This window comes from Aspergillus melleus, assembly GCF_016097325.1.
Source record: "Aspergillus melleus strain CBS 546.65 chromosome Unknown contig2, whole genome shotgun sequence".
Classification (NCBI taxonomy): Eukaryota; Fungi; Ascomycota; class Eurotiomycetes; order Eurotiales; family Aspergillaceae; genus Aspergillus; species Aspergillus melleus.
In genome coordinates this window covers 2,023,262-2,034,172 of record NW_025763371.1, presented here as the reverse complement: position 1 = coordinate 2,034,172, position 10,911 = coordinate 2,023,262, and the positions used below count along the sequence as shown (strand labels likewise).

Here is a 10,911-nt window from a genome sequence, read left to right as displayed (position 1 = left end):
TCCTCGATTATTATCGAATTTAGACTTTAGACGGTCTTCTTGTTCCTTGTTCCTGGGGTCTTCGAGAGAGTGAACGGTGGCGAGTATAAAGTTTAAGGAATAAAGGTGGGGGAAAGGACGATCCAGAGGTTCTACTACCTACAGATACATATAAATCATCATGTCAACTCCGCCTTCAGATCCTGGCCGGATTTCTCATCCCACGGCGCATGCAGATCCCTCATCGTCTCGACGGTTATTCAGATGGATGGGATTCAGTCGACGGTCTAATCTGCCCGACGAGAGTGAAGATGATGTGCGTCAGCCTCTCCTGGGTTCACAGGAGCCGCCATCTTCATCCTCCTGGTGGCATGACAAGCGAGAATCGGCTCGCGAGGTGTGGGCGCAGGGCAAAGGCATGATTCTCGTGATGATGTCGCAGTTCTTCGGGGCGTCGATGAATACGATGACCAAATTGCTGGAGAACCAGGGACGCAATGGCGAAGGGCTGAGTCCGTTCCAGGTACGTTGGCTTTTTGGTGATCGACACCAGGTCACCTACACAATCCCTGTCGACCGATAGGGCTAACGATTGTTGACCACTGCGACAGATTCTCTTCGCACGCATGTCCATCACCGTGCTGGCCAGCTACCTCTACATGTGGTATGCCAATGTGCCGCATCCCCTCGGCACCCGATCCGAACTGGGCTTGCTGCTACTGCGCGCCGCCGGGGGCTTCTGGGGCGTCTACGGGCTCTACTACTCGGTGCAGTACCTGCCGCTCTCCGAGGCCACCGTCCTGACCTTCCTGGCGCCCATCCTGAGCTGTTACGCCTGCTCCCTGTACATGCCTAACGAAACGTTCACGCGCAAGCAGCAATTGGCGGCGCTGGTGTCGCTGGTCGGCGTCGTCCTGATTGCGCGGCCCTTCTCGCACGCCAGCTCGGACCCGGACTCGGTCGACAAGATGCATCGGTCCCTGGCGATCGCGATGGCGCTGGTGGGCGTGCTGGGCGCCTCGTGTGCCTACTCGGCCATCCGCATGATCGGCCAGCGCTGCCATCCGCTGGTGTCTGTCACGTACTTCTCGACCTTCACGACCATAGTGTCGTTCGTAGCCATGCTGGTGATCCCCTCGGTGCCGCTGGAGTTGCCGGGCACCGTGACGGAATGGACCTTGCTGGCGGGCCTGGGGGTCTGCGGATTTCTCCTGCAGTTCCTGCTGACGGCCGGGTTGTCGTACGTGCCACCGGCGCCGCGACGGTCGACCACGAAAGGGGGTCGTCGTACTACTACTAGCCCGTACGGTAGCGACGAGCATAACGGAAATGAGGATGATGATGTGGATCAGCCACGTAAGCCGTCGTCTTCCGGGTCGCGCGCTACCTCGATGCTCTACACGCAGATGCTCTTTGCGTTATTTTATGATGGCGTGGTCTGGAATAATACGCTGTCGGCCGTGAGCTGGTTGGGATCGGGATTGATCCTGGTCAGCGCCATCTATGTGGCCATGGCGCGGGAGACCCGGTCCGATGGAGGTGCAGCAGCTGTGGCGTCCAAAGAGACGGACGAGCCGAACGAGGGGCGCTCAGACGTAGTAGACGACGATCCTGGGCGACGTCATGGGGGAAGAACTCCTGGAGGAAGGCGGGGGAGCAACGATGCATGAAGGAGGTGGGGAGACAGAACGAAGTAGGCGGCCGGACGATCTGGAGGGAATTGGTATTTTCGGGAAGAGGAAAAGCATGTTATCAAAAAGGCGATGCATGCATGCACCGGCGACACTGGGATCAAACCAGAGCTGCAGCGCTCAGGCCAGGTTGGCATGGCTTGTGCAGCAGTGAGGCTGTCGGACTAAGACCTAGGAGGATTGTGCTCCGGATGGCATCATGGCTTGCATGACGGCAGGTATCTCAATTGCCTGGTCCATTCTGGGGGGATTGATTGTCTGACAAGGTCTGTCCAGGAGGACTTTTGGTATGGTGGGTAAAGCCTGAGACATAGACCACCTATATAGGAAGAGTCGAGAGTTAGAGAAAAGGGAGGAAGGGATTGAATCATGAATCATGACGAAGAACGACAGAGGAAGCCTGATAATTCAGGCACTATATCCAACTTGACCGAGTCCCGAAGAGGCAGTAATGACATCATAGGGTTGCACCGGCCGCCGACATGGTCCGAGAGGCACCAATCAGAGCGGCGGACAGACCCGACTTTGACCGGCGAAGGGGGGAAGGAGCGTCCAATGAGAGGAAAGGCGGTGGAGCTTCCCCGGACGACAGTGGCCCTTTTCCTTCAGCCAGTGGCGGCCTTCAATTCCAGCTTGCTCTTCATCTGTACTCTCGAAGGAGTATATATTCATCTCCTCTCCTGTTTCCGGCTTCGTCTGTCTCCATTCCTTTCGTCGGTTCGGTTCCTGGTCTCGTTCCTGGTTCTCCCCCTCTTTGATATCCTTCTTTTCCTTTCATATACACTATATACTATACTATATACTCTATACTCTAGATCATATACACAATCATATACAATTCCATACATATACAGAATGCGTCACTTCGATGCCTGGATCCTGCGAGATCCGTACTCCATCAATCACTACTACCCCACTGGACGTCGATGGCAAGAGGCCGTTCGCCATCTGATTCAAGAACGCAAGATCTGTGATCCCTCCGTGGACCTTCCGTTCCGTTCCTCCTCCACCCCGGTCGATCCTTATGCGCGTCCCATGGCCGACCAGACGGACTGCGGCCTGCTGCACAAACTACCCGCCGAGATCCGCCTGATGATCTACGGATACGTCTTTGGGGACGAGGCCGTGCACCTGGTGCAGGTCAAGGACAAGATCCGCCACGTTCGCTGCCGCCAGCCCGCCTCGTCCATTGACAAGAACCGCCGCTGCTGTCCCGCCACCCAGGCCCGCTGGCGACTCGTCGCCGACGGCACCAACCCTAGCATCGGTCCCGGGACCAAGTCCGACAGCATGCTGTACCCGCACACGCATCCGGACCTGACGCGCTCCCTGAGCAACTCGTCGCTGACCCTGCTGCGCACCTGCCGCGCCATCTACGCCGAGGCCGCCCGGATCCTGTACGCCAACGTGACCTTTGACGTCGACGACCTGAACACCTTCGTGGCCTTCTCCGCCGGCATCTCTCCGGACAGCCTGCGCGCCATCCGCCGCCTGACCGTCCAGTGGTCACCCGTGTGGCAGCCCATGGCCGGCCATGAGCAGAAGACCTCTATCTTCGCGCACACCCACAACGACCGCCTCTGGACCCTGTTCTGGTCGCGCGTGGCCGCCCTCCGGGGCCTGGAAGCGCTGCATCTGAGCCTGGACCTGGGCCGCTTCAGCGGCAACCCCGTCGGCGGTCTCGTCGCCGGCAAGCAGCGCCTGCGACTGGCCATCGACGAGCCCTGGGTGGCTCCTTTGTTCTGCGTGCGCGGGCTGCGGTCGTTCGAACTGGGCATCACCGCGCGCTGTGACGCCTACGCCAAACGGGTGCTGGAAGGTGATCTGGTGCGCGATGCCGGGGCCCTTCGTGATAATCTGCGATCCATCCTCTGTTCGCCCGCGGGGACGATTCCGTTCATCCCGGACGTACAGTTGCAATTGCAGAAGCGACCGTGTGGGAGGAAGGAAACGAATGATCTTGCCGGGTCGAGAATGCGGCCTCGTCTGGCGATCACGGCCGCCTGACTTTCCTCTTCCTCTTCCTCTCCTTCCTTGACTCCTCTTCCCTCTCTCGTCAACCAGTGGCGTTGGTCGTGGCTGACAACCCATTTTCCCTCCGAACTTCCCGTCCAAAAGTGAAATTTTGCATCTTAGAGATACCCCATTTGAATTTGATTAGTTGCTGTTCTTCCTCGTCACATTTGCTCTTTCTCTGAATGGATCTTTGGTTGACCTGTGCACCTGAAACAGCACAAGACCCTTCCTTGCTGGTTATATTAGATGTGCAAGAATAGAGTAGATGACAATTGCATTTGATCGGATTTGTCCGACCGGTTCCAAACTACTCAGTCCAAGAGATAGAAACAGAAGAAAGAGATTAGGAAAAAAAAAAAGAAAAAAAGAAAACGCCCGTCTCGAAGCCTTCGTGCGTCACCCTACCATCTATCCAAGCATCTATTAGAGAGTAAATAACAGCCATTTCCAATCTTTGTGTTTGTCCAATTTCCACGTCGTGCGCGTCCTTTCGGTTTCCTCGCCATGCCAACCGATGAAAGGAGTGCTGCATGTCGACATACAGGGCAATGACAAAAGTAAGTAGTACATCGAAAACCAAAAAACCGGAGAGAGACAATAGGCCTAAATAAGAGAAGTAAAATGAGAAAAGGCCCCCAAAATCGGATACATGCACGTCTTTCCCAGTTAGTCAAACAATCGCAAAGTCCACAATGATTATGTTGAGAAGATTCAATAGTAATACCAATCAGAAGAGAAAAGAAGAGAATGGAATATGTCATCGGGGCATGTCACAGAGATCAAAATTGTCGTCTCATATCAATCCATCAGAAAATTGCAACCATAGAGCTGCTTTTCTTTCTGCCTATTTTTGGAGCTTAACCTTTTCTTGTTAATGTGCTTGGCTCGAATCGAGATCAGATGGTGGATGAGAAAGAACGGAGATCTATTTCTCTTCCCAATCTACCTTGAGATCAAAAACCAGGAAGATCGTTGCGTTCCGTGGCTTTTAGCTTACATCGAGCCAGTTAGTCCAGAAGGGACATGGATCATTGCGATCCAACCTTCTAGTGGGCAGAAATATCAAACAAATCCGACAGATCAATCAGAAGACTGAAAGATACGGAACTCCGCATTCTCTTACGCGGAGTGAACCCCGGCATGGGCTGGGGTTTCGGCCGTACTGCTGACATGGCCATTGCTCCGTTCTTGTTCCGAGTCATGTTCCTCTTCGCTAGTCGGAGAATGAGCTCGGCTTTCCACAAGGGACCGACGGCTGCGCATCTATACCACCGTTAGTATCCTGCCATTGCCGCAGGATTTCGAGAAGATCGAACGAGGGATGGAACTTACCCATGCTCTTACACCACCGATCAAGCCCAGACTGTAACCGGTCGCAAAGTCCTCGTTCCGTCCATTTCCCACGGGGCTGTCCGGACGGCCCAAAGTCTCCACCCGCGACAGATGGGACTTGGCCCCCGTGGTCGGACTGATCAGGCCTCCACGAGTGCTACCCAGATCAACGCTGTTCCGGGCGCTCGGGGCCGGGCTGCCGGGCCGGCTGTTCTGCCAGAGCTGCCGCAATTCGCGTCCCAATTCTTGGCCGGTGGTCGACCAGTTTGTGCGAATGTTATCCCGGATCTCAGACACATGGCGCTTGATTTCCAGTTCGTTCTTCTTAAGCCACGAGACGTTCAATTCCTGTCGGGAGGCACCGCGTTTGAATTGACGGGAAATGTATTGGTCATAATCACGGACGATCCTGGAATCGATTAGTTTCTGGTTCTTTTGCGTGGAAAAGTTGCATCCCGAACTAACCGTGTGATAATCCCTGTGGTGCTGACGCCTTCAGTCCGCTGAGTGGCTAGGAACTTTCCTTGGGCCTTGATCGGAGCATAGATGTCGTCGCCCTCCGCGGCACCATAGGGGAGGTCATCGTGCGCAACGTAGTCGATCTGGTGTTGGTCGATAAATTCCGGCGTCACGATCCAAGGGCAATTGGGAATCACTTCGTCCACCCATTTGCAGTGGCGTATAGTTTCCGCTCGTTCTGCGCCGCTCAACACCGTGAGACCCTTCCGCAGATGAGTCTCTTCATCTCCCGTAACGCCGACCATTAGATGCACATCGGCGAAAGCCTTCTTGGCCTGCTCGAGCTGACGCATGTGACTAAACGAGCATCAAGCGGCGTTAGCATGGACGCGAACCGGGAAGCTTATACAGACAGAAAAAAAAAAAAAAGACACGAAACCTACCCCATGTGGAACAAATCAAACACACCATCGGCATACACCCGAACCGGGCGTCCCGTGGGCGGCGGGTTCGTAGTGTAACCCACGGGATTCTGCAAACCGGCCTTCTCAGGCGGTTCCAGGTCCTGTCGGGTCTGTACATGTAACCCGGGTCGGCCCTTACTCTGGTTCTCGATATCACTGCTGGCGACCGTGGTTTCGGAGGGTTCGCCGGGGTCCTCTTTGCTGATTCCGGACGGGTCCTCCGCTGTCTGTGCATTGATCGAACTGTCGTCGATCGAGCTCTTCCGGGCCCGTTTGGTAGGCGGGACGGTCGTCGCGGACGTTACGTTAGCGGGAGCATGCTGCTTGTGTTTGATGGATGAGGGAGTTGCGGGGGCGGTCGACTCATCGCCCTCTTCACCGGACGCATCGCGCGACGAAGGCTGCAAGAGATCGGCGGGATTGGGCTTCGTGGCAAGATGGGAAGCACTGCGCTTGCGTTTGCCTGCAGACGACGGAGACGACATGGTGGCTGACCGAGGGAGCACAGCTCGACTTCTATCGGTGATCAATTAGGAGAGAGAGAGTGGAGAGGAGATGATAAAGATGGAGGAATTGATATTAAAATGGGGGGTGGAGAGACGCGTTGATAGAAAAGAAAGAAAAGTTGAAGAAGCGGCCGGGTTAGGGGGGGGGAACGAGGAGGAGAAGGTAGGATAAGAGACTGCGAGCGCGAGCGGGAGGGAACCGGTCGAACAAGGAGTAGTAGTAGGACAAAACACGGGACGGACGACGCTCACGGGCTTTCTCCAGGTCCAAGGAAGGAGAGGGACCAGAGATGGAGAGAGAGAGGACACGAAAAGCGAAAAGAGGCGGAGCTTCCGGTAAAAGCGACTAAGGAGAAATTAGAAAAAAAAAAAAAAAAAAAAAGGAGATGATTCCTGAGGCCGAGAAACATGGCGTATGAAAATGTCATCAAAACCCACGGCGGTGGACCAATATTACAGGTATTGGTCAGGGCACGAGCAAGGTACCTCTGAGGTCCCTCTGAAGTCCCTCCGCCGCGGACTTTGGGTGGGCGATACCTGCTGGGTACGGTACCGTTACCCACTAAGTCCCTGAAGCTTACTAGATGCGGTCAAGCGTTCCCCAACGGGCCTTGACTTGGCGGTGATTCTTACTTCCAACTTCCTTACGCTGCTCTGCTCTTCGGCCGACACACTTCCTGCTTGAGCCCATTGTCTATCTCCGTTACGCAATGGATGAGAACGATGACAGAAAAAATAAAAAGAGAAAAGGATCATGAGCAACTTGAAGCTCGCTTGCATCCACCACAATTCCAGAAACTCCGCGGCTCGGCATTCGCTTCAACGTAACGTAACGCCTTGCCTGCCTAAGGAAACACGATTTTGCATGTCATGGTCTGATTTCCGCGTACGTCGTCATGCGTGCAAGTATATGTAGTCTCGTCGCCCTCTCCCCTTTACAACTCCTCCCCGGTCGTCATTATACTACATGGCCCGCCTAAGCAAAGCGTCGTCTCCTCTGCTGAGTCGTCTCGTTCGTCATGATGCCATACCCGTAGGTGGAAAGCTGCAGCATTCGGGAGAAAGGAAGAGACGGAATCAAGAAACAGAGAGAGGAAATCAAGGGCAGTAAAAGTAGGAGGATCATAAGAAGATATCAAAGTTCATCAATAGCGGTCGGCGTTGGCGGTATCTTGCGGGAAGGCATGAAACAAGACGTACTCTCGTGAGATCTGCCGCTCGCGGCTTCGAGACAAAAAGAAAACAGAGGGGGAAAGAGGAAAATAAACACGGTCCCTTCCTTGTTCCTTCTAAGGCGAAGATTGCTCCACCGTCAACCTATACAGGTAGACACTGAACAATTGGCCAGCTGGGTCTGATTGCACGCTGCTTGGCTCCGCCCCACTCACTGCCACAGGAAAGTTCATCACAGAAGGCAACAAAAAGGGATAGAAAAAAAGAAAAGAAAAAAGCGCGTTTGAAATGAGAAGGAGGAGTGGGTGAAAGGTAGGACACAGTAACACGGCGCTTCCAGGGAAGAGAAGGGGGATGGGGGGGGGGGGGGGGGAAAGATAAGGTAGATCGCAAAGGCGGAATCAGTCATGAAATCACAAGAATCGTTTTCAAAAGCCAAAAAGAAAAAACACAGACATGATAAAAAACCCCATCATAACTACGAACTCGTAGATTGTTCCGTGGTTCCAGAGTTGTCGCCGGAGTTGTTCTTCGTGGCGGTCGAGGGGGACTCGGAGGACTCGTCAGACTTGGGGCCGTCGGATTTGGTCTGAGGTCCCGGGGTTCCTTCGCGCTCATTCCGGACCGAGTCGGGCGACTCGTGCTGAGCCTGACGGGGCAAATCGCGGTCTTCCTCGGTCTGGTCAAAGAGTTCCTCATCATTCTGTTCAGGGATTAATTCGGTGCCGTCTCCCAAGAGGATTATGCGACCAGAACGCACGCTAAACCCACGGGCACGATCATTATCCATCTCATAGTCATCCGGGTTCTCTTCAAATTGGTTACGGATACCAGGGCCGCGGAATTCAGCTGCGTCCCCATTCAGTCAGTAGGGGTTCGAGGCCGTGGATTCCTCAAGAGACTTGCCGTATTCGGGAGGAGCACAAGGGCCGTCACCGTTGGCTACCCGTTCAGCGATCTGATTGTACCACTCTTCCTTGGTTCTACCGTTCAGAAGTCCCACGATGGTCATGGTCATGTTGTCGCAACCGACTCCACCGGTTTCGCTGTTCGAGGCGAGGCAGTTGTCCATCATGTTCTCACAAATTCGGTAGAGGTCTTGCTTGGCAGCGATACCGCGACGAACAAACTCGACCACAGACTGAGAAGTTTGGCAATCCCAGATACCTAAAGAGAAAGGCGGAAGGGTTAGCGGACACGGGAGTCAATGCGATCGTAGGAAAGTTGGCGTACCATCACAAGCAATGACAAGGAATTCGTCGTCGTCACTCAATTCGTGGACCGTCACATCCGGGTAGGCGGTCACGATCTGCTGCTCGGGCGACAACTCGGCGCTCTTCTTGAATTCGAAATCTCCAATGGCTCGCGACAAGGCTAGATTGCCATTCACACGGCCAAAGTCGACGAAACCGCCCGCGGCACTAATACGAGCTTTCTCGCCTGGTGTTCATGTCGTCAGCATGACTGCTCCGGAACCGAGGACAAGGTCGGATCAACTCACCTTCATTCTGCGGCTTGTGGTCGAACGAGAGGGGTTTGGCACGGCCCTTAACACCCAGGACCGAGCGGGAATCACCGGCATTGGCCTATAAGACCGGGTTAGGTACGGGCCATACAACCGGCCAAGCAGAGAAGGAAAGACATACGACCCAGATTTTGTGCTTTGAGATCACACTGACGGCGGCGGTGCAGCCGGAAACCTCTTCCTCGTATTTCGGGTCTGGACGAGTCAGTGGGAAAGAACGGAAATATATATACGTCGTCCAGACGAACCTTCCAAGATGGCCCGATCGGTGGCCAAAAAGCCGTCCTTCAAGGCCTGTTCAATGTCGCCCTCGGCGAACGCGTCTTGTTTCGCGACGATCTTGTGCAGATTCTCCCCGGCAAATAGAGCCACTTTATCACCACCATGCCCGTCATATACACCAAAGAAAGCGAGACGTTTATCGGGTTCGGAAGGGGTATCTTTAGGAGTCGTATATTTCGCATACAGATCTAGGACAGCAGCGTGGGCATCTTCCATGCTGATCCGCCAGCCTTGCATGGCGGAGACGCCGTACACACAGCACTCATCTTCACCCTCGGAAGAGACCTAGACGGTTGGCAGCGAGTTAGCGACCGTGCAGACCGCGAAGATGACTGGGCATCCGTCGTGGGAGGCGGCTGCGGGAAATTTTCTTCCACTCGTGGAGGACCCCGCAGGCGAGGATCACCACGGCGTGGTGCCGCCCAATATACCGAGGAGAGGGGGTGGGGTGGGAGATAACGAGGTCCAGAAGGCTCTAGACACGAAGAGATAACACAATGAGGAGGAAATAGGTAGTGAATAAATCGAGGGAAGATGAGGCGTGGCCGAGGAGCATGGTAGGCGAGTTCTGCGGTCCGGATAGGGAAGGGATGGAATTGCGTAAGGACAGTGTGGGGAGGGGAGGGGAGTGCAAAAGGGCAAGTTCAATCGGGATTTTTTCACTCACCTTATCAACGACTGGCTCTGACAAAGTCTGACCCATGATTGCGACTGGAAAGGGGGGAAGAGGAGGGAGGGGGAGGGGAGGGAAAGACTTTCAGGCCAGGGAATCACACACAAAGAGGGACAAGCAAGGAATCTAGAAGAGAAGAGGAGGAAGGAATAAGAGTGGTTCTGAGGGGGGGGGAAGAGGGAAAGGGAGAGCGAAGGACGAGAGAGAAGGTGACGGGCGGCAGAATCCCCGGGCGGCGTACGGGGGCAAAGGTTTTCCTTGTCGTGCTTTGCTGAAGGCAGCCGCAGGCATACACTGTACAGACTACAGAGTATCTGTAGGTATAATACTACCTACTCTAGGTAAGAAGGTGCCTTGGTTGTATGCACTCAGGTAAGAGATTGACCGATTTCCATGGCCATCTCTGCGTCACTTTTACACACTCATCTTCACAAACCCAGACCCAAGTGGGGAATCCCAAATCTTGGAAGCTGGAAATTGAAAATTACCGAATACCTTCTTTCCGTGTTCGTCCTCCTTAGGCTCCAACCGAATGATCACCAGACGGGCCTAAGAAAATTGATGATCTCGCCATTGTTGGCCTTAAAATTCTGCATGTCGCGTGCCCACCCTTCAGGCAGCCTACCTTAGGTAACTAAAGTACCTACACTTCCTTACTTATCGGAAGCCTGCATTTACTTATTGCTTAACCGCATGTAAGTACAGTACATACATACTGTCATATACTGTAACTCTGTACGGTACGTACCTTGCTTACCGGTCAGGTGCCCCGTCCTTGCTTCGACAGGTCTCCAGCTCCAAAGCAAGGCCC

General features: G+C 54.3%; 4 protein-coding genes across 4 annotated transcripts; 2 read left to right on the top strand and 2 right to left on the bottom strand.

The window, feature by feature from the left end:
* Positions 1-247: 247 nt before the first annotated feature.
* On the top strand, positions 248-1,649 carry LDX57_003480 (DMT family transporter; the record flags this gene model as incomplete). Its single annotated transcript, XM_046085129.1, has 2 exons — positions 248-502; positions 591-1,649. The coding sequence occupies 2 exons, from the start codon at positions 248-250 to the stop codon at positions 1,647-1,649; spliced, it is 1,314 nt and encodes a 437-aa protein (XP_045941092.1).
* Positions 1,650-2,525: 876 nt separating this feature from the next.
* Positions 2,526-3,677, top strand: LDX57_003479 (uncharacterized protein; the record flags this gene model as incomplete). The annotated part of the gene is made up of 1 exon (XM_046085128.1): positions 2,526-3,677. The coding sequence occupies one exon, from the start codon at positions 2,526-2,528 to the stop codon at positions 3,675-3,677; it is 1,152 nt and encodes a 383-aa protein (XP_045941091.1).
* Positions 3,678-4,805: 1,128 nt separating this feature from the next.
* Positions 4,806-6,426, bottom strand: PCT1 (choline-phosphate cytidylyltransferase; the record flags this gene model as incomplete). The annotated part of the gene is made up of 4 exons (XM_046085127.1): positions 4,806-4,949; positions 5,019-5,427; positions 5,484-5,834; positions 5,921-6,426. The coding sequence occupies 4 exons, from the start codon at positions 6,424-6,426 to the stop codon at positions 4,806-4,808; spliced, it is 1,410 nt and encodes a 469-aa protein (XP_045941090.1).
* A 1,310-nt stretch (positions 6,427-7,736) lies between these two features.
* Positions 7,737-10,130, bottom strand: PTC2 (PP2C family serine/threonine-protein phosphatase; the record flags this gene model as incomplete). The annotated part of the gene is made up of 8 exons (XM_046085126.1): positions 7,737-7,834; positions 8,107-8,469; positions 8,557-8,787; positions 8,854-9,060; positions 9,122-9,206; positions 9,267-9,340; positions 9,394-9,712; positions 10,095-10,130. The coding sequence occupies 8 exons, from the start codon at positions 10,128-10,130 to the stop codon at positions 7,737-7,739; spliced, it is 1,413 nt and encodes a 470-aa protein (XP_045941089.1).
* Between the last annotated feature and the right edge of the window lie 781 nt (positions 10,131-10,911).